At 35.0% G+C, this 25,107-nt stretch overlaps 1 protein-coding gene across 4 annotated transcripts; it reads right to left on the bottom strand.

The window, feature by feature from the left end:
- Positions 1 to 49: 49 nt before the first annotated feature.
- Positions 50 to 25,107, bottom strand: LOC144836794 (D(1) dopamine receptor-like). 4 transcript variants are annotated; one of them, XM_078691653.1, is made up of 3 exons: positions 25,055 to 25,107; positions 16,108 to 16,178; positions 50 to 2,754 (listed from the first exon to the last, which is right to left on the bottom strand). In XM_078691653.1, exon 3 carries the CDS (start codon positions 2,685 to 2,687, stop codon positions 1,380 to 1,382), a length of 1,308 nt encoding a protein of 435 aa, XP_078547779.1. In that variant the 5' UTR covers positions 2,688 to 2,754; positions 16,108 to 16,178; positions 25,055 to 25,107; the 3' UTR covers positions 50 to 1,379. The 4 variants fall into 4 exon arrangements, with proteins under 4 accessions (XP_078547779.1, XP_078547778.1, XP_078547781.1 ...); XM_078691652.1 differs by lacking the exon at positions 25,055 to 25,107 and adding an exon at positions 19,761 to 19,775; XM_078691655.1 differs by lacking the exons at positions 16,108 to 16,178; positions 25,055 to 25,107 and adding an exon at positions 7,079 to 7,209 and having other exon boundaries at positions 50 to 2,756.

Raw genomic sequence — 25,107 nt, 5'->3', positions numbered from 1 at the left:
ATGCAAAGCGATAGGCCTACATGTGAGACACATGTGATGCTGTATTAAAGAACTTTCCTTTGATACTGGAGACATTTTCTTGACAAAACCAGATGCAAGAGGCAGTTCCAGATTCTTAGTTTAATCATCCAAAGCGGACCTATAACGACAGACATGGCAGAACAGAGTAGAAAACACAGACTATTTATTCGTTATAAGCATTTTATTAAGAAAAACTTCATAGAAACCGGTATTCAACACACGTGTTCGATTAATAGTTCGTATCATGTACTAACGTTAATGACTGTAAATAGTGAGTTTCTAAATATTTTATTTGCATCTATAAAATGCCCATATTTTGTAATATTTGTAGGCATATCAGAGAGGTACACTGTTCAACAAATGGTGAGAGATTGAACCCGGCTGCACATCAAGTGAACTTAATAAACTACCATTAGACCACTTGTCATGGTTTTTGTCATGTACCGTAACTGCAGTCTTGTTAGGGGGTCAAGCTTAAAGTATCATACTTATTTGACCTCCTTTCACACTTCTTTGTTGTACAAGTATCTCTATATATTTTGTTTAAATTAGTTTGATTACCTTAATGTTTCACATAACTTGTATTATTTTTGAAGTGTGAAAAATTGAATAAAAGAAAGAAAGAAATGGTTATTCCGTTTTAAGCTTGGTTCCCACCAGGACGCAAGCGAGTTGACCAATCACAATCGATAGAATATTCAAACTGTCGGTTGTCATTGGTCAACTCTCTTGCGTTGTGTCTACGTCCTTGTGTTGCGTTCTAGTGGGAATCAAGCATTCGAGTCAATTTCATTGATGCTAACAATAACAAAACATAGAAGTAAAACGAGATACCTTTTTACTGAGTTGATGCTTTGAACTTTTTTGGGTTTTTTTTCGATATCAGTAATAGTGACATTTCGGTCGGGTAGCCGGAGAAGAAGGCCACGTTGCGTTGTTTTTTAACGAAATCCGGATGAGTAAAGTGTGAACGGTTCTACTTGTTTCACTATTTTGATGGAACGTAGCTTAATGCTACCATAACGTAACGCAACGTAAGTGATTTGACCAATCACAAGTGAAGGGTTATACAAACTGTAGCTTGTCATTGGTTAGTTCGCTTGAGTTGTGTCTACATCCTTGCGATGCGTCTCTAGAGTAATAGGGACTATGCTTTTCATACCGACTATATTATAACGGCAGAGCGTAGACTAAGAGCTCGTGTAAAATAGATTTTAAAGCAGGTATGTCCTAAATGCACACAATAAATAGATTCACGTGCTTTTCGATGGACGAAATATTTAATATTAAATATAAAAGCTCATGGGTGGGATATAATTATTATATTATATATGTTTTTAATATATTTTATATATATGTTATACTTGATCAATACGCACATATTCTTTACCATTTAATGGTTCTGTTTGTTCCTCTGTGATATCGTTTAAACACACTTGAAGTTCAGGAGATATATGGTGGTTTTTGTTGGCGTCAATCGTGGTCGAACTGCCGTTTCCATTGACTGATTTATTTGGTGAGACGAATGACATGACGTTTGTCAATGCAGTAAATTCAGAATTGTCTCGGTCTCTGTAAAAAGCTTTACGACAGAGAAGGCGCTTAAATCCACTGCGAAATTCAGTGTTCGTGGAATATATCAAAGGGTTAAGTGAACTATTGATCCAACCAAGCCAGACAACAACATAGTACGTTGTAGGTCCCACGCAATCGCTGCAAAATGGCTTGATACAATTTACAACAAAAAACGGCAGCCAACAGCAAACGAAGGCACCCATAATTGTTCCAAGCGTTTTTGCCGCTCGACGCTCACCGCGTGCGTGTTTTTGATGACGTGAGAGTTTTGTTTGAAGACGTATCTGCCTTTCCTGTTTTTGTGCTTCTAAATATATACGTAAGTACAGGCCAACCATGATTAGAGACGGAATGTAAAAGCTAATACAAGACGATATAACGGAGTAATACCTATTTAAGGCGAAATCACATTTTGGGATATCACAATCAAGTAGTCCTAAATCTTCTGGTTCCCGGTGTATTCCAGTTAAAACGGGTACAAACGACAAAAGAGCAGAAACTATCCACGCAGTCATTATCATTATTCGTGACTTTCTTTTTGTCATTTTACTCTGGTATTGAAACGGCATCATTATAGCCCAATATCTATCCAAACTGATAACAAACAAATTTAAAATGGAAGCGGTTGACATCATTATATCCAGCGCCGTGTGTATATCACAAAAACGACCAAACGGCCAATATCCAGCCGTTGTATAAACAACGTTAAAACTCATAACAAGTAAAGCGACGAGAACGTCCGAGAAGGCTAATGATACAATAAAATGATTTGTTATTCTTTTCCGTAGATGTCGCCAATTTAATACCGATGCGATGACTAGACAGTTACCAAAAAACGTTGCAAGTGTTATGCACGTAAGTGCAATACCTGCTGCAACCTGCGCATTGCCCTCTGTAGGGCAAAGTAGATTTCCGGAAGAATTTGTAGATGATAATTGATCGAATCCATCGTTCATCAAAGCACTTGTTGGAACTCTCAATTCATATGTACTATTTAGTGAATTTTCATCCAACACCACTGTTCTGTACGGCGATGTAAGTCCGATTACAGTCACGGAATACAAGTTAGGTTGAACGGCTTTTGTAGACATATTTGGTGACTTGAAGCGTTCGACCACCAGGACACGAGATCCTTACGTTGTGATTTTCATATCATGGCTGTAAAGTTATAAAAAAGAACATGTCATTATTACAAAATATACACAAATAATTATAGCTTGGTGGTTAAGCTGCTTCCAAGGTTCTGGGTTCAAATCCCGTCATCTCATGACAAAATAACGACTCCATTCCAAAGACAAAGGTTGGTCCTGTTAACAGTTTGTCACTTTGAACAAAAACAGTGAGTAAATATTCGCTTATGGTATATCCTGGACAGTTTTCCTTATAAAAACAAGCACTGTACTCTCATTACTGTAAGATAAAGAGAAAATCTTAAATCAAAAGCGTATTTAGAAGAATTTCAGTAAGAAGACAATTACACACTCTGAAGAATCATGGGGATCGTCTTATGCTCAGTTGAGTGGAGATACCAACGCGGTGATGTTCCATATACGACAGTGATAATCCTATTTATGAGCCTTTTTTTATAGTCATATATCCAAAACCCCAAACCATTGTTATATCAGCAAACACCAGACTAATACACATTATTAAACCACATTGTAAACAGTGCCTTATCTGATCGTTTTATATAGGCCATGCAGAAACTATCAAACTAATTGACAAAAGAACCAGCATTTGTAGTCAACAATCAATTGAATCGAATTTCCAAGATAGCCTGGAAGCTTTAGAATCTCCAGAAGATATGATGATCTATAAAATGCACGAAAATCGATTCTTGTCGCCATAAATAGTTATTTCACGCCTAGGATCCAAAAATAGTTACGAATAGCTACTCCAGGCCTACTCACTATGCAATTATGGCCGTCAAGTCAATCGCCGAGGTCTTTCGGCATTAACTTGGTGGACTCCGATTTTATCGCGAATCGAATATTAAGAATGATATAAATAATGTAACACAAGGTAGGTTACTAATTTTAAAGCTGTAAATCGAGATGGTTCTAAGTTTGTGTCCAAATTGTGTCTTTGAAGACATTATTTTAAATATAGAATAATCTTTTAACAATTGATTGAACTTTATCTAAATTCCATTACAAATTGTATCAACGCATGGAAGTAACGTAAATCGAATTTAAGATTTTGCATGATACCTAAAATGCAAATTAAAATCATCTACTCAATTTATTGATAGAATGATATACTTTACTGTACTTACTGTAACAAGCCCTACATCATAATATGCACGATACCTTATAAAATCAGCTACTCAATTCGGTATGTATTGATATAATAGTAGTTAGTTAGTACTTACTGTAGGCCTACATCGCATCTCCAAAACAGACGAACAAGACTATACAATCACTCATATTTATTGTAAAAAAACACGTATTTTAATTTTACAACAATCAATTGTCACACTTGAAACTAAATCAGACGGTAACATGTTGGCGGCAAACGTGATGGAATCAAGAAGTTAGCTAAACAGTCCTTCACTCCAGAGTACGATCATTGCGTACCATGCTGATATCACAATATTAGACGTGTTTACTTTACTAAGCATCTTCCACAGCCTTTACCAAACTGACCAGCGTAGTCTATTGTCATATCTAAGCAGATAGACGGCTTTGTGTTTAATAACACTTAACCTGTTGAACAACATGCAAAATACATATCGATTTGTTTGAATGTCAAACAGTTACAGATGCCTGCGAGGCGCTATACGCTCTCCCTGGACAACACAACCAATTTGCAGGTCATTTACACCTTGTCAAAATATGTTTACATATATAAAAAAAACTTTTGACCGAAGTTCGTAGTCAGTTTACTCAATTTAACGCGAGTTTATCATCGAAATGATAATAATAATAGAATACAACATAATATATAAGATAAATGTTTTAATTGGTCAATATTAAAGCCGTATAAGCAAATTTAATAAGTTGATGGTAGGCATATCCCACAGCGCATGCGTAATTATGGAAAGATTGTGGTACACGAAACAATTTGCACACGCGGTAGTGTGTAAAATAGGCTTTATATCAGCAATAGCCCAGGTTATCCAGCGCCTGCCTAAACCATATTGCAGTACGTATAATAATTATATATCAAAGGGAAAATTTAGAGCTTGGATGGCAGACCATCTGGGAATGTAATATGGAGTTGGGGTCTTCAGAGGTTGGATGGCAGACCATCTGGGAATGTAATATGGAGTTGGGGTCTTTAGAGGTTGGATGGCAGACCATCTGGGAATGTAATATGGAGTTGGGGTCTCATCACGCGTTTGAAATCAGCACTGCTGACTCTTATGGCATCCCCTGCATCTAGTATCTGCCTCAGACGTATTGGCTCATGCCTTTCCTCTGACCAAGGAGGGCACTCCACGAGAGAAACCATTGATAACTGATAAATTAACAGATAATGTAGGCCTAATGACATTGTTGTTTGCGACAGACGTCGGCCATTAAGATAACAGTTATTGTATAAACATTAGAATTGTTAAACTGGAGACCGTGACTATACAAAGCAATTTTTTCATGTTTGATTGACTTAATATTAGTAAAAAGATAAATATTTTGGCACATATGGCGTTTCATACGTATACTACTTGCGCTTGTATTTTCAGACAAAAATCGAAACGTCGACTGGTGGACTGACATAAAAAAGACAATATATACAGACTTGGGGCAAGTCTAGATTGTGGTTAGTGAAATAAACAAATGAAAATATTATTTACAATATACATCTATCGATGTTCATGGTTTTTACATCAATATTAACGATGTTTGTGGTTCACTTGACTTTCATCCTAATCCTAAATTGATTCGATATTAGTCATAACTGATTGTTTCAGTTGTTGTTACTTTAGAGTTTCACAGAAACACACGCATGTTGATTAACGTTGACTTGTTCCCATTTGGTTATACAATGTGAACGGTAGTACACGCTAATCACAACATACTCCTCCTATGGGGGACACCTCTTTCAGGGGACACCCCTATTGAGGATAGACACATTGTTTTATGCCGAAGGTGACCCCTTAATAACGATTCTACTGTATAGCAATTCATAAAACAATTTCTGGGAATGTAATAGTTTTACATTAGAGAAAAAACTCCATGATGCAAATAATTTTACTAATTTTGTACCAGATTTTGAGGGTTACGGATGGGGACGAAATTACTATTTTTAGCCGTAATGATACCTCTCGGTTCTGTATATATATTTTCCCAATATCATAAGAAAATTCCGAAACACAGCATCGCATGTGATAGTCTTATGAGTACAAATTGGCTACTGGTACAATAATTGTTGTAACATAAATCTCTTTATTCATCTCATAAACAAACGAAAAAACAAGCAAGGTTGTACCCGAGATAGAGCACTAAAAAAAAGTGTTACATGTTATACCGGTACATACAAAATATTGTATTAACAATATTATTATAAGCATCAACGCAAGAAGAAAATAAACATTATTGAATTGCGACGATTCATACTTATACTCGAGGTGAAATTAATTTCTTTAGCACTTTGTGACTAAATGGTAAATTGGCTTGATTGATTTAAAGCTGAAATGATTTATTATTTAAATAGATAGAACTGAACCAACGACTCTTCGGCCCAAGGGGGGTATTTGTCATTAAATCTTCATCACTGAGCTTCAAAAGTCTGACTTTAAACACCGTAGGCCTATAATTAAACTACCGAAGGCGTTAAAACAGTCGCTAAAAGAAGTATATACAATTATAATATAAGTGTATTGAATGTTTAATGTATATAAAATATTCAGGTATATCGAGCTTTCAAGTCTTGCATAACAGCTATATAAAAATTGCCGCAGGCTAGCATCAATTTCCAGATTGCAACTCTAGTGTTATCCTCTTATACCAACGTTATTTTAAATATAGTAGTATTATTTTATATTACACATAAGAGAGAATCCGCTCCAAGCCCCCATCTCAAACACACTTCCTTAAGACGGGGTTTAAAGTAGGCCCACAGTGTAGTTTAAAACTTTCAATTCCGGTCATTTTGATACCGGACTCCGTTTGTTTAGATTGTGAAAACGTACAAACGCTCTCTCTTACCTGTCCATTTCCCTAACATTTTATGTTCTTATACTTTTAGTAATAATCTCAATATAATATTTCTCTGGTTGGCTCTCCTGGGACAGGAAAATTGAGGCAAAAGCCTATTCTTTCTTATCTATTCCGTAATGGTCTAGCTTTCGGTAAATGTTAGTAATTGTCGAAGACAGTATATGGCCGAAGGAAATTTAAGCTGAGGGAGCAATATTCAAACAGACGAATGCTTTATAATGAATAAGAAGATAACCATCGGTCACTAGATGACCATCTGACACTATAGAAGATGACCAGTCGGCAACTTCAAACAAATGCAACACAATAGCATTTCTTACCTTTCATTAATTCGCAGACATTTTAGATATTCTTCTGGAAATGATAATATAATTTCTTTAAAGCTAAACATGAAAAATACTAAAAAGAAATCAATAATGTGTTGTTCTTAAAAGCTACACGAAGTCAACATCAATAGTTGTTGTTGAATTGACTGTTCTTGTAGAATACTGTATCACCATGGAGGAACATAATATCAATATAATAGTAATACCGGAAATGCGTATTTACACAAAACGACATGAAAAACAACAACACATTATGGAACAACACGGAGGCTTACGAATAGATCGATCGTTTCACCTTGACTTTGGTCTAGTTTAATATAGCAATAGTAGTAGAAGGATCCGTATGCGTGATAAGGAAAAAGATCAGAAACTACGAAATCATTATCGACTGTCAAAACATGAACAAACGTTAGGCCAACCATTGTTAACCGTAACAGGAACATACCTTAGTATTGTATTGTTCATAATGCCAGCTCAGTTAGTGGTGAAATAGTAAAATGCTTCTTACGTGGTTTTCTATTGTGGTAGTCTTGTGATTAAGTTATCAGATAGTCTATTGTTTTGTAGCATGACCACAGTGGTTTCTTTGACATCTTCCCCCTACCTGTCCCCCAACCTGAGCTGTGGTGGGTACAGAAAGCGACATAAAATGGTAGTTGTAGCCATTTTTGGACAAAATGTTGTATTATTAGTGACAAAAAATAAAATAATAACATTGTTGCACGTTTGAGTGAAAATGCCTTTTTACATTATTGACTTTTTGTGGTAACAAGTAATTATATTAGTTCATTTTTATGATAGCGCATAGCTCTCGATGCGCTGTACATAACTTAATGTAACAGAAATGGCAAAATAAATGGTTATGAAAAAGGTTGTTAGAAAAGATAGTCTTCAATTGTTGAATACATAAGAATTTCTTTCAGAAATATAAAATTAACTTAAATAATTCGAATGTTCGCAATTGCTAAATGGACACTGCATGCATAACACCATAATAATTGGAGCAGTCAAATATGAGTGCCGCGAACAAATAAAAGCCGCGTTGAAAACGCTGAAAATGTCATAGCGACACTTAATTCATTAATTATAGTACTGCAATGGGAGCTATGGAGCTTAATTGAAATGAAGAATTTGTTTCGAATCATAACGTTAATTTTAGAAAAATCTCTCAGCTTATCAAGCTATAGTCAATTACAACAACACTAAAATCAATCCGTAATAATTAAAATAGATACCGTACATTTTATGTTGTAAACGTGCATAATGACAGAAGTTGTGAATCCTGCTTTCTTTCAAGCGGTTGTCAATAGCGTATGCGTGTGAATCTTGAATACCATGGGTGTGCATATAGTCTGGGTTCTAGACCGAAATTAGTAAAAATAAATATTTTGGCACATATGGCGTTTCATACGTAATACATGAGCTAGAGTAGGCCTATTCATACAAAAATCGAAACACCGACTGGTGGACTAACATAAAAACATAAAAAAAGGACTAGTGTTCATTTTAAAGCAAACATTAAACACAACATTTAGGTGGGAAATTAGTCACACTAAAATAGTGGATAAAATGTATAATACTTTGGAAATTAATGGAAAAAAGGAGAGGTCTAACACAACTCTTGAAAATGAAGAACCCTGAGCCCCGGAGGTTGATCTTGTTTGTCAAATGGTACAACCTTATTTTCAAATTGACAATTTAACTAGGAACACAACTTAATTTATTCATTATCAAAGTGACACTAATTCATCGTGTCATTCATCTAAAAAGTAGTTCAGGGTACATTATTTAGGCCTATATGTGTTGTAATTTATGTTCGTCTTCATTAATTATACGGTATTGTGTGCCTAAGCCGGATATGAGTTCCAGTTCCAGTAAATTAGAGTCCTGAAGGAATCTTTCTTATCTAGCTGAAAATTAATGAAAATTTAAATGTGAAAAAAAACGTTTGTGTAGAGTCGTTTATGTATAATAACTGTGCATAAACGACTGTACATTGACGTCTATTTTCCACAGTGGCATTTTGTCATTAAAAGTATTTTACGTTTTTCAATTTTTGTTTGTCTGTTTTACATTTTGTTTATGCTATCTACGGACCCACGCTAGCAACAGTCCACCTTACCATGAACGATGGGCTGGCTGAGATGGACCAACCGGGGTATAGTCCTCTCCCCTACTATTCCGAAAGATATACTGGTTTATTTGAAGTTCACACGAACCAGATGTGTACACTGGACCTTATCAGAGAAGACTTGTACTCATTGTGTCATTCATTATGTTTTGATGAGACGACATTTTGATCATGGAGTAGAATTCAAACTGGGACAGAATGCCTTTAATAAAATTAATAATCTACGCTATAGTTTACCGTTTTTCAAGTCCTTCGTATCGAGCCTATTCGCGGTTATTTCCATTTTGTTATATTTTACTCGTCTTTTACTAAACGGAAACGATTTGTGTTCATAAATGTCTATTCTACAACATCCTTCTACGATTAGAGTTTTTTCACCCAATAATAGTTCAACAAAAAGCCTCGAGGAATCAATAAAAGCCAGAAATAGTTACGATCAAAATGTAAAAGAAAAGATTCAACCAAAATCTAATAGATGTTTTGGTTAAAATCTGATTAAACTTTAGTAGTGTACATGCACGGTTTATTACAAAGCAGTAGAATATGATTGTTATTACTGTTTGATATCGTCATCTACATTAATCTAAGGGATTATGATGAGAAACGGGAAGCATCGCATACTCTCATTACAACTGTAATTAAACTAAACGAACCGCGACCTCAAAAGCAAAAAAAGTAATAAAATACAAAGCGAATGGCAACTAACGGATTCAAGCACAATAGCGCAGATGTTACATGGAAATTAATTTATTAAAACCATATTCATGAGAATGTGAGTGGAGTGTGGCTTGGTGGTTATGATGCTTGGCTACCACTCCAAGGGTCCTGGGTTGAAGTCCCGTCACATGTCAGGATTTTTTTTCTAAGGAAAAAATTACAACTCCACTCCCAAAGACTTGTAATAAGACTTTGTTTATGTAGAGCAGCTTGTGTATGTTTGTCTTGTCAACCTCTGAGGGTCCCTTATGATCAGCAATTGCTAGATGGATCACCCTCATTAAATATAATAAAAAAATAGACACTCTATTGAAGGGATACTGATGACGTAACCTCCTCGTCTGGGACATCACTAGGGCATGCAATCATTTTTTTATAGGAGAAACCTCGATTAAGGTCACCCCCTATTCCCAATGCTGTATCTCCACACTATCTATATTCCCAAGTATCATAGGAACATTTGGTAATACACATATGATGCCTGTATCATGTACGGTTTGTTACTACTAGACACGTGTGCTGATGTATTCCCAAATTTTCATATGATACTTTCATATGAAATAGTACCGAGAATCGGCTGTTAAGGTGAAAGTCGGGGTTTAGGTATCCCTTACTTATACAGATAGATAGTATATGTAGTTTCAATCTAATCCGATGGGGATACGCCCTCGTCGCTAACCAGGATTTGAACTATTGAAGCGGTTTAGCACCAGTTGAGTCCCCTGGTTCCCATGACGGGCGCCTCATCTCCTAGTAAAGCTATAGAAACTCAGTCATGAACGAAAACCAATGTCTAAACTGACAAAAATAAATGGGTCTTAAGCCGCTCTTAGAAATACAAACAGAAGGATCACGATTAAGGAAGCGAGTTCCCACTAGCATTACCACAATCGTTAAGGTTTCGAGGTATTGGTTTATAATAACAGTGAAAACAAAACTGAATAATCATATCAATCAATCAATCAAATCAGTACAACAAAGCAAATCATTACTACATAGAGACTATTATCATAATAGGAATTGGTTTGACAAAATGTTAATACAGTCAACTCTCGCAATACCGGACTCTCTGAAAACCGGAAACTCTCCCAAAACCAGACTTTTCTTGAGATCCAAAATGTCCCAAATTCAGTTTTACCACTAGAAACACATTAATACCATTTCATAAAACCAGACATAATTATTAGGCACGCCCAAAGGTTTCTGGTATTGGGAGAGTTGACTGTATTACGGAAACGGTGGCCGTATATAAATACCATAGTGAAGAAGAAAGGGAATGTGATCTATTAAAAGATGCGATGTTTTATATTCCACCTTTACTATACACACGTTTTTGATAGTGTAGACGGCTTTAGATAAATTCCCGGATTGTTTAACTTCTATCAAGTTTTTAATTGCCAGTTCACAGACAAAAATAATTAAGTTTATTTTTAAGGATCTGATTGAAGCCATCTGTGGATTAGAACAATTTAAATATTTATAAACAAAGTATAAAGATTTGGTATATTTCTGTACTTGGCAATTTTACGACTTCTTAATCTAAATAGTTAGGCCTACCTGCCATGGATAACTTCATGGGCCTACATAAGTTATGAGAAAAGTTAACGATAACAACATTACTTTTATAAACAAGATGTGTGGCAACATTTTACATTTCGTTTAAATTGGCACTGTCGTCTCTACACTCAAATGTTAATAGTTGAGGTATGACTAAATCAAATATTATCTATAAACAAACTGTTGAGGGGTCTGTTTTTTGTTATACCTCTTATACCTACTATGGCAAGAGAAGCAGAAATAAAGAAAACATCAACTCTGCGGGAATTTTTACTAGTACAATATAACATTTGAAATATTTACCGAAACAAATTAAAAAACACAAGTACATTATGAATTAAGGATATCAGCGGGTGTCCTCTAAATAGTTGTTGTATGAAAACATATATGTTATACCCTTCGTCCTTAGAAGGGGCCTATTGTATTTACAGAGTATCACAGTGTTTAAATGAAATTGGAAAAATATAGTACAAATTCAGTAATTTGTCATTCTCGTCACTGTATCTTTGTCAGTATCGTAGAGGACAGTTTATACAATGTTACATGTATCACATGTGACGCCTGTATAAGCTTAACCTAACCCTAACAGGCACATCTGATACACGTGACCGTATTACACAATTTGCCTATGATACCGAGCAGAGTGCCATAAAGCAGAGATACAATACAATTCGGGTGAAAATGTATTATATATATTTATATACAAAATTATTTTATATATAATATTAATAAGACAACACTTACCATAAGCTATTTAATAACAATAATTTACGCTTTCTCGGCCGGGCGAGTGCTTTCAGATGTGAAAATCTGAATCATCTATAAAACATTCCAATACTGAATTAAACACACGGCACAAATGTATTGTGTATTAATCTTTTATGTGTTTTATTCAAACGGTAATTGGAAGTGAAGGGAATATTAATTCTTATGTTGGTTATGCTGATTAAATCGACAACGAAGGCAAACCACTAAGATTAGATGTAAGTAATCAATAATGATTTGCAGTGCATTGAATTTAAATTCGGTTTCTCTACAGTCTTAATCCAATTGTGATTTCTATAACGTATTGCGAAGCATGGCGTAATGGTGAGTTTGCATAGTAAAAGGAGATGACTTCGTGGAAGTATGTTCATTGACTATCTGTCATTACAGTACTGGGAATATTGTGAAAAATTCGATAAAATCTCCACCACCACCGCAGGACATTCACTCACAGGGATACATCATTTGAAGCGCACTCCATTTCACATTCAAACATGCGCGTAGGAGGCCTATTATATTACGTTGCGTACTGTTAATCTATCCAGATTATATATACATTATAATTGCAAATATAATAATTTTCCTTAAAAGTAATTTATTATACAGTAATAGCTTAAGGGTCTTTCACACCTTTTCTGGCACGGTTCGGGTCCGGCGCTGGAAATCAGACGTCAATGTTTTGTTTTCACGCGGCTACGCGCATATCGATTAACGCATAGCCGCGTGGAACGTCGTGAAAACGAAACATTGGCGTTCGATTTGTTGGACTTGAACCGTACCGGAACAGGTGTGAACGACCCTTTAAGCGGTATTCACATCCATTCTATAATGGTGCATTGGCAATTCGCTGTTATTAAATCTTTACTGACATCCGCGTCGTTAACTCTGGTATAAAGCTAGTTTCACACTGAGCATATATTAGCGTCCGGTTGCCGGATAAAAATCCATGAAAGGTGTATGTAGTGTTTCGTACAAAGCGTAGGCTACGTGTGTTAACAAAGCATCCGAACAAAACCCAGGGCTTTTCCCAGACATAAGTGTGAACTCAGTTAAACCAGGGAAGAGTGAAACTTAACCCTGATTAAACGGATTGAAACACAGTACATTTTTTTACTCAGAAAAAAACCCCGTGTGAACAGGTTTTAACAAACCCATGAATGCAGTATTGACAGCGTTTGCCACATCACGGTGTGTTTTGTATTATTGTGTCATTTCATTTAATTGTTGTTCGGGTGTTGACACCTCAATATAATATTGACTCAACCTAATATGTTTATCGTGTAGTTCATTCAGATGTTTCTTTCATTGTCATATTATTTAGATAGTAGTATTTATTGTGGAGATATATAACTAACACACAATTATGAATTCTGTTAACGGTACGAAGAATCAATATCAGGCCTAGGCCTCATGAAAACAAAACATCAGGTACTGCTAGCTGTACTTGAAGCCTTGAAAACATAATTGTAAATACAGAAATAGTAATTTGAAAGGATTGTGCAGGATATAATAGTGATATTCTAATGATGACAATTCTGATGATGATGACAATTACGATAAGAGTCCTGACAAAATGAAACTAAAACTTTGAAGAAAATGACGCAATGATTATGATACTGGTGATGAAAACGATGATTGTAATGATGACGAAAATGACGCAATGATAATGATACTGGTGATGAAAACGATGATTGTAATGATGACGAAAATGACGCAATGATAATGATACTGGTGAAGAAAACGATGATTGTAATGATGACGAAAATGACGCAATGATAATGATACTGGTGATGAAAACGATGATTGTAATGATGACGAAAATGACGCAATGATTATGATACTGGTGATGAAAACGATGATTGTAATGATGACGAAAATAACGCAATGATAATGATACAGGTGATGAAAACGAGATTGTAATGATGACGAAAATAATGACGCAATGATAATGATATTGGTGATGAAAACGATGATTGTAATGATGACGAAAATGACGCAATGATAATGATACTGGTGATGAAAACGATGATTGTAATGATGACGAAAATAATGACGCAATGATAATGATACTGGTGATGAAAACGATGAATGTAATGATGACGAAAATAACGCTGGTAATATAAAATTATAACATGATGAGCGTGATGATGAAAATCGTCATAGTCACAAAATACAGTGAATTACGAAAATGCCGGTGATGACGTTGAAAAGTGTTAATGAGTAACTGCTGATTATCACTAAAATATAATAATTTTAATAAATATACAAACGTATTTGCATTTTCTACGTAAGTATGCCTGAACGATTAAAGAATTAGGTTGAGGTGTTTTACATTAGTAAAGCAAACATCACATGATTAGTTCAACGAGTCTTCAATAAAGTACTTTTGCATGTCACATAATAATGCACTTGAAGGTTTAATATAGCGTGTACTACTAAACGCAGTGGTCAATATAACACGATTAGTATATCGAGTGGAATTACCTCACTCTGTCAACATACGTAATTCACCTTGCTAAATACGATATGAGTATATTCATTCTGACACAGAAGCTTTAGCTTTAGTGATATAGTATTGTGTTGGTTTGTCGGTTAGTCCTAATTTGTAGACGCAGTGGTTTTTATGCAACCGAAACACTAAGTTAGCCTACTCAGTCAACAGCTAAGCGTGGTTCCCACTAGAGACGCAGCGCAAGGACGTACGCCCAACGCAAGCGAGTTGACCAATGACAAGCCACTGTTTTAATAATCTATCGATTGTGATTGGTCATATCACTTACGTTGCGTTATTTCCTTGCGTTGCGTCGCTAGTGGGAACCAAGCCTTACCTGTTGTCGCCTACGATATAATACCGAAATTTGACCGTTCTCTGTATGCGTCTCAGTGTTAGTTTGTTGGTCTGTCCACTTAAATACAGTGGTCAATATATGTGACACGGTTTCAGTATATTCAATTATTAATAATGATAATCGAGTTTTTTTGTTGTTGATTTGTCGGTATTCAATTCCTACAGTAGATTCCTCAATAGCAGATACGACGGCGAAGATAACGGACATATAATAAACGATATATAATAAACAGTAATGTCAATAGGTCTGGATAATCTATAAATATAAGCAGAAATCGAATACAAGAAAATAAGTTGTCTATTTTAGGAGACTCTATTCCGACTGACTACACAACGTACGTGGAAAGATAACAATAAGACAAACTCTATGCAAATATTGTCATCTAATAATAGTTCATTATAATATCTAAACTGTTTTCTGAATAAAGCTGTTTGAATTCGATGACAAACGCTAGAGTAAATAATAAACTTGTACATTTTAAAAGAATATGGCACTGAATGAATGGCCCACACACTCTCACCCAACCGAAACCATTCTTCCTGGTGTCGTGGTTGTTTTCGACAATAGGCCTATATAATTAAAAATCAGACATAACTATACATTTTTTTTGCTGAATAATGTACTCGACCATTTTTTATGAAAACTCAGCTAAACCAAGTGGAACCATGACAAAAAAATGACTCATTAAAGATGTTTTCCACATTACGTGGGTAACGGGTTAAAAGTGGTTTTGCTCGCCTTGTAATAATACTATAATTAGCGTCATCCCCTTCCGATATTAATACCGTATACTTGTCATTGGCGTACAATATAATAAGAGCATTTCTTTCTATGAGTATATTAATGTTGGTGTAATTTCATTAAACATCGTGGTATGAAACGCACACATGCTCGACACCAGGCTGCAGCAAGCTATACAAACTAAATGCGATCAATAGTCTTTGTCAATGATCTCCACATAGTGTGAATTAATTCAGTTTTAGCACACAAAATCAAGTGTAACTTACCCGAGTTATTATCACATTCAGTTCACCGGTGAAACGTTAATTCCAAAGGGTGCTGGGCCTAGCAGAACAACCTGTAAAATGAGATAAACATTACGTTTGAAGACGACGATGATGGCATTACACGTACACAACTTGTTTGAAGACTAAATGACGACCCTATTAATTAAACTAGCTCAAATTCGGTAGCTCAGATCAATATTATCAATGGTGACTTCTGTTCAACCATAGTATATGAGCACACGACAGCGTGTGAATAGCTACCTAGATAAACGACTTGCGCGTGTCTGGTTAATCTGTTTGTGAGTTCGAATAATAATAACAAGCGGATTCACACGCATTTTAAAGGCTCAAAGTTATTATGACCTTGCATATAATTATTAGTACTGTATAGTGTATTGTCAATGCCGCACTATTTATATCCATGGTCACGACAACCGTGATTAGTCGAGTAGAGAAATAAGAGAGAACGTAGTGAATTCAGTTTTATATGTTTAAAGAAAATAGTGGGAGATAAATTACCATGTCACACGTCACATTAAAGAACAAATACATTGTACGGCAGTGTCAAAGGCAGATTCTAGGGTGTATACTCGCCTACAAATCACACAATCATCATCAACTCTTAGGTCTAAATTACATTACAATTTCGCGAAGGCCCTGAACCCACAAGCCACCTCTCGTTAGGGGTTTCCCGGGGTAATTTTGGGCGTGCTTTCCGTGACTGAGATTGGGTTACATATCGTTACGTCACAAACTATATTTATCATTGAAACCTCATACAACAGTAATACTCAATACCTCGAAATTACTATAAAGAATTTCTATAATACCTGAAACTACCATGAACTATTTTTAAATTCCTAAGAACATTTTATTTATTTATTTTTCTAACCATTCCATGATTTAGTTGTATTTAATACAATAGATTATTTAAAATATGTTCAATCTAATACATTAATAATAATTATGCATACCGTATGCTTATTCAAGGACAGGATATTCAACTCACAATATGTTTCCTTTGGTGTTCCTTTTTCTGGAAAATGATTTAAAAATAGTAAACGAAAAGTTTGCCTAATTAAACACGGATATATTATTGTTATTATTATACAACTTGTTGTTGTTAAAACAACAAACTAAACAAGAATATATTATTATTATATTACTTTTATGATCAATAACTGCAGCGCATGTGGATTTAGTGTACCGCTCTCCGATAGCGGACATGTCTGTTGAATTGTAATGATATGTAAATTAAGGCCTATTTGAAATTTCTATCTTTATTATCCACGAACACAATACGTTTATACATAATACATTTTGATATTTTTATATGCAATTATTATCTGTATTTAAAATGAACCATCCATTGGGAGGACACCTTGTTCAGAGGATACCCCTATAATGAGGACCCTTTCTTGTGAACCGAATGGGAAACACAAGGGATTGTTTGGGTCTGCAGGAAGTCGACTCCTTATTAGGAGTAGGCCTACTGTAGACCTATTACGCCTACTGACAACAATTACATTGACGGAAATTCATATTTAAACTTTAGTTTAGTTCAAGACCACCAACATTAAACTCTGCCAAGGAGACGCCGAGACGAGACGACATTGCCAGTATAGAAACAAAAACTAAATCCTAAATGCCTTTAAACTAAAAATAGAAAATCATATTGATACTTTTACTTCTGGTGATTACAAATATATATATAATGCATCGACATACACTTTCATGTTTCATCTATATTATTTCAATGTTCTATTTTCAGCTCCTCCAGCGTATTGATTAAAAAAGTGCATTATTACGATTGGCGTACAAATAACCAAAAAATGGTTTTATATTAAATTAGAGTGTTATATAAGAGTTGTATTCACGAAGATGGATTCATTTCCACAGTAATTTTAAAAACTATATTAATAGTAATAAAAAGTAGGCAGGAAAAAATATTCCAAAGTTAAGAGGTTTCAGAATTTTACCGAATCTTAAATTCTATTACTATGGGTGGACTAAAAGTAGCACGCGATATAAAATAGCTCTACAGACATCGAACGAAATTTCCACGAAAAAAAAACACAACTTTTAATTAGATGTTTATAAAGACATCTATTATCTTTTTAATATTAAAAAATGCCTAAATATAGTTTTTGCATGCAAGTTACAATACATGCAAAATAACACGGTTTATAGGTTAGATCGAGTCGATCAATATCTAGTCGTAGCAGGTGAAAGAAATGAATCGGCTTTGAAATTTAGTACACGATTGATGAGGCGGTGGTCAGCAGGTTAAAAAGAAAAGGCATAATTCTTTTATATTAAACAGCATTATTATTGTCTGAAAGAAAACATGTTGTTATACTAAGTGCGCGCACGGCGTATTAGCCCCTAACTAACGGAAAGACCGCAGTAGAAAGGAAGTATACCGTGAATGATCTGTATATACACATACATACATTTTGCCTCCAGGGGTACATGCATAGAATCTCCTAACTCTTAAAATTGATATCGATTTATATGATAGGCTATGGAAGGATTATTTAACATTACAACTATCTAGGCTTGCCTAAAGCTTTGAATAGCTTTCTGTTTCAACCAATCACACGTCAAAACTAAATAAAAAGTCTAAACTTTTTGTTTTGATAATCAGATAAAAAACGTTTACGCTATAAAGAAAGTATTTATGACACCCATTAAGCGCAATAATCGTCAGACACAGATTAACAATGATACAACTTAGTGAAATAAAGTAAATGTTCATTTCTAAATGTCTTGTTTTATTATTCTACAAAACAGATTCGTTGATAAATTACTAATATAAAATGTTTGTCTGATTTTAAAGTGAATAACAATAAAATTAACTTAATTTTTATTTGTTTACTCAAAACTTCAGACCTGTATTGTCCTATTTCAAAAGCTTGTCTCATGAGAGCCCCTTACAATACAAAATTGTATAATAACATGAAAAGAACACTAAAAACAATAAAATTGGAAATATCTTTTAGATAAATCATGAATGATTTCGAGTTAAAATAACGATAGTGAGGCATTTAGGAAAACTGCCTTAAAATGTGACATGTTTCGAGAAATTATTCTCATCATCAGAACAGAAAACGCCTAAGAGTACTTATAACCAATAGGACAGGTTGTATGTAAATCAGAAAGTAATTAGCATGATAAAACAAGAAATATCTTTTCTTTTCCATCGTTTCCTTATTGTTTGTATAATGTGTTAATTAAATTTAGAACAACAAAATAAAGTTGTTTTTTTTTCTCTTTTGTGGGGCAAACACCACTTTTATTCACATTCATATTCAAAATAAAGTTACTTACTATACATAAAAACTGTAAATAAATATATGACAAATTAATAATTGTGATAAACTATTGGTTGTCTGCCACTTTATTAGTTTAATCGATCCACTATACGGTTCCCGCTAGGCTCACGTGACCTTATGCTTTGCTATGATAGTGTGAATTCCGATAAAGTAGCATTGCAATTCAGGTCGCTATGACTTCGGGTTCACTCGGCAAATCTAAATATTTTGATTTCATTAAGCAGTCAATATGAACGAATACTCGTATTCCGCGAATGCTCATCCCTATAGTTCAAATACAAATATTGAATTATCGATATCATTATTAGGCCTACTCACCAGTTAAGTGTGTATGCTAGTCTTCTGTATACTGGTATGAATGCTTATTGTTATTAAAGTTAGGTTTGCGGTACACCATAGGTTTCTAAAAAGGAAATAAAGTTGAGAATGTTTAGACGTATAAAAGTTGAGAATTTCTCGGCGGTTGTTGTTAGCCTTCGATAAACCACCAATGATTTAGGCCTACTCATTTCTCAAGATCCATCAAACAAGATCATTGGACACATTGGATAGTGATTTTTATACCGATTTATACCTTTATAATTTATAAGCATTGCCTTTTTCCATTTTATCACCATACATAATCAAAACGATTCAGTCACTAGACCACTTTGGATCATAAAGTATTTAAGAATAATGTTTCTTAACGCAAAAATAATGGTGTCACAATTTAAATTTCATTGCTTGGTTTGGTACTCTCTGTCGGCCAAAATGTCATGTCGGCGATTTGTCCGGTCGGGAAAATGTCAGTCGGCTAAATGTCTGTCGACGAAATGGCATTCGGCAAAATGTCCGAATACCTCTTTTTCGAGTTACGGTCTTCACAACATCTTTAACAAAATGTCTATATTTGGGCAGAATAATAAATCTTCGTTCACATATTTGAAGCCTTTTGCATATGAAGCAACACACGGGTAACCGTTCAATAATGCTCGCTTAAAATTCTTTTCAACGAAAATACGATGATGTTTTAACGAGGATAGCGATTAGAATTTATCAATGTATGCATACTGAATTCATAGAACAAGACGATACGTGTATACAGCATTATAAGTGTGAGAAACGCTAAACTGCCAAGTTTATACAAGGTAGGCACTAATGCACGAGGGTCATTATATCGTTTCGAAGATCCCGCCTCCATCGTAAAGATGAGGGCGTGCCAAGCCGTGAACCACGTTGAGTTAACGTCCAAACAAATACATTTATTGTGAGGGTCCCTTATGATCAGCCTCGTAAAATATTGTTAAAATAAAATAAAATAAATAATAAACATTAAAAGCCCCGTGAATCCAAATCTAGATTTATATACTATCCTAATTTACAAGATTTACAATCTAATATGAGCCTTTCTAAGAATACGTCCTAATCGCCCAGCCCATACGTTATAAACGTTGTTGTCCATATCGCCTGTGTTAAATCATATTGACAGTACAACTAAGCCGTCTCTAAAGACTATTACCACTAAGCGACTTTATTCGCACGAATTGAAAGCGTTGGTTTATGCGCATGCGTATTCATCAATGCAAACACTTTTTCTTCGAACTGTTTCTATTTATTGCTTTAAGTATTATAGGATTCATTTTAAAGGGTTAGGATAAATATCACATTGTATTTGGTATCCTATGATACTATATTATGGCATTTGTCTAGATACACCAGGGAAACCAACACAAAAGAATACAATTTAAAAAATAACTACGACAGACCATAAGAGGGTTTTTTTAAACCTGTCCGTTGTCTCTTAACAAAACAATCTTAGCGGTGGTTTCTTTAAATCCTTTCTTTTGTCGGTACTCTCTATGAACTACAAGCAAAACCATTAAACTATTCAAGTGTGTGAAATCACAATAATGACCCGTTACTCAATAACCCATGGGTGTTAACCATAAAATTATATTCAATACATCTCAGTTGAAAATAAACCAACATCCTAGTTATTGTAACTATAATTAATTGACAATTATCGTTTCTTCCTTGAATCCATTAAGTTCCAAGTCAACAACGTTTCATTCGTATTCATAGCTATATCCGGGTTAACTTTTTGTCACAAACAGCCCATGACTTATTTACATTGTCGTACAAGTTCTACCTCAGTGGCTGCTCGATTCATGGCAAATGCATAACAATGTGTTTTCTAATACAATAGAGGTTACAAAACAGGTCATTGCTAAGAATGATAATTAAGGTTCAACATACTACAGAGCATCGCCGTCCTCCTCAAATTGAATGAAACAATTTATTTTGCTTAAACTCAACTCACTTTTCTCTGGTTTAAACAATGGTAAAGTTTAGTCTTACGTGAAGTAAACAAAATGTGTGACAATATTAAAGCATCATACACAATAATTGAGTTGTCATTTACAATTCTGAAATGTTTTTTTGGAATGAAAAATAACCCTTCATAATAATTAGAAAGTGACACCCCTGTCAGAAAATGGTAGATTCTCATGCGTGTTGTAAACAAGCATATGTTAAATGAAATCTAGATACATGCCTAATAATAGGCAATATTGTTGAATAAATTTGCATAGAATGAGATAATGCTTTTATTATGTTGTAAATTTACAATCAATTTAATAATTATAATAAGCCATAAGGCATGGTCTCCGTAAATAATAATAATAGTGTACACTATTAATATTTATTTTACCTCAGTCCTAAGAAGTCAAAGTAGTCACTTAGATATTTTGGTAGCCATAGTTTGACAAAAAAAAGTGTGATGTGCACAAATATGGTAGTGATATGACAACATCGTGTCCATTTATGGGCACATCACACATAATCACATACTGTTTGATAGTGTTTTCATTTCAGTCGGTTTTATTTGATTTATTGGCGATCGAAAATTGCTTAAAATAATATTTAAGTTATTGAAATTCTTATTTAAAAAAAAGAAATTTCAACAAGAATGTCCAGGATATGCTCAAAAGCTTATGAGCTTATTTCACTCGGTGCGTCTGTTGTAGACAATCCTCCTTATTAGAGATGCAAGCAATCGAACTTAAAGAATCATTAAAATTAAATCAGAGACCATAAATCTACACCGAGCACTTTGCATTTGATTAAAAAAATGTGATTCTCACTCATGGATGAGTAGAGTATCAATATCATGTGTCCCGTAAGGTCTGAAAATACTATCACACACAATAATGCATGTAAATAGGCCTATTCAATACGGCGTATAATTTTTAAATTATCTATCCGTCTAGCAGTCTATTGCAAAATAATAACAGCATAGTGTAGAATTAATGTACAAATGAATTTATCGGCCCTGGTCGATAAAGTCAGTCTATGCTACATTAAACCTAAGCTACCTCGACCTAGTTATGAATTATTTCTGGTTATAATAAATATTTAAACATTTGTAACTATATTACAAACAAATCACGATTTTGTCTACAGTTCTCCTTCCTAAATAGGTCTGCAAACTTCAGATTATTATCATATTATTATCATGTTTATCATTATCACAATCATTGCTATCATAATCATCGATATAATCATCACCCTTATTTTCACGACCATCATCATCATCATCATCATCATCATTGTCAATAACAATAGCATCACTGTAGTCATTATCATATCAAACACCGTCACCAACACGTTTATCATTATCACAATCATTGCTATCATAATCGATATAATCATCCCCTTATTTTCACCACCATCATCATCAATAACACTAGCATCACTGTAGTCATTATCATCAAACATCATTTATTATCTGACACTGCAGCTCTTCTTTGTGAACATCACTAATGTATAACCACCATCAAACACATCCACCATTATCTTCATCTTTATGAATATCCATATAACCGCCACCATCGTTTGAGGCACATTTTCATCAAACATCCTCATCAACAATAGCACCATCATTATCTTCAACTTATTATCAGAAATACAATAAGCCTTTTCATCGTCTTCCATCACTATCATCATAACTCATCATCTGCGTAGACACACCCTATCTTCATTGGGATAGACCGACGCCCCTTTTCACTCAAGCTACGAGTTCTGCTCATCTGCGAAAATCTGGTAAAGCGTTTACGGAACCAAGCATTACAAAGCGATGACAATGATACCTAATGCGTTATATGGTAGTTCATTTATTGTCTGCATAGATACCACAATCATCAACATCATCATCATCAAAAACATCGTGATCATGACTGAACAACCACTGCCAGCACCACCATTCATATCAAATATCAACATCGCCATCACATGAACTAAATCAATATCCATATTGTAAACTAAAATACGTCATGCGTTATTATTATAGTTCGTTCACCATTACGTCTCTCAATTGCCGAAGTATGTCTGCAAGGAACCTTGGTTAATAAACTAAATGTGTTGCAAATACACCGCCAAACACGCAATTGTTCCTATTAAATGCCCTAGGTGTTGTATTTAATGTTATACAACTGGCAATTAGTAAGCCGCTATTGTTAATTTCTTATCGAATGAACTTTCAGTTTTCATTAAATGCCATATAATAGGCTTACTATTTTTAGTAGAAAGAGAAGAAAAGAAATAGCAAAATATTTATTATAGACGATGAGATGAATAGCGGCATTACACAGTCAGATTCGTTTGGTATATAATTATGTGACTCACTAAAGCGTGGTTCCCACTAGCAACGCAACGTAACGAAATCTACGCAACGTAAGCAAATGCCCTTCTAATAATTGTGTTTGCCCCCGCCTGCGTGAAATTAAACCTGCGATGTATGCAGCACTATAGCTTCGTCGGTTCCCACTTGTGATTACGCAATACAGCACTTTGCGTCGATACGTCGCTGCGTTGCGTTCTAGTGAGAACCACGCTTAAGGAACGCTTATGTGCCAGAGCTTCAGCGCACGTCCCATTGGACAGAACGCAAGGACGAAGCGCAACGCAAGTGAGTTGACCAATCATAACCCACATTCCCGATGATCCACTGGCTCGTGATTGGTCAAAATTATACTTGCGTTACGCTTACTGTTCTTGTGTTGCGTCTAAATGTGAACCAAGCTTGAGTAATTTGACCAATCACCAGCGACAATTCGGATGATCCATCGCGTCGTTAAGCGTGGTTCCCACTAGAACGCAACGCAGCGACGTATCGACGCAAAGTGCTGTATTGCGTAATCACAAGTGGGAACCGACGACGCAATAGTGCTGCAAACATCGTAGGTTTGATTTCACGCAGGCGAGGGAAAATGCAATTATTGGAAGAGCATTGTCTTACGTTGCGTTACGTTGCGTCACTAGTGGGAACCAAGCTTCATTGGTCAAACTGCGTTGCGCTTGCGTCGCGTCCGAGTGGGAGACAAGATTAACCAGTAAGTTAATATTCACCTAATCAAATACAGTCGGACCGAGAAGGGAAAGCTTCTGGTCCCGAACATGCTGTTGAAACCCAAATGCATGAGATCGAGAACTTCCGTACGCCTCGGAACTTGTAAGTTAAATTGCTCTGCAATCTCTTTGAATAATTCTCTTTAAATATACTTGTCGAACATAGTCTGTGGAATGGTTCATTTATAAATGGTGATAATTTGCGATTGTAAAATTTATTCACTTACCTTTTTGACCACAACGTGTCTTTTTTTATGACTGTTTTAGCTTCGTTTCGTAC

The sequence above is a fragment of the Antedon bifida genome, chromosome 3 (assembly GCF_963402885.1).
Source record: "Antedon bifida chromosome 3, ecAntBifi1.1, whole genome shotgun sequence".
NCBI lineage: Eukaryota > Metazoa > Echinodermata > Crinoidea > Comatulida > Antedonidae > Antedon > Antedon bifida.
Note: the sequence above shows the minus strand (reverse complement) of the source record. Positions and strands in the feature narration are given on the sequence as shown.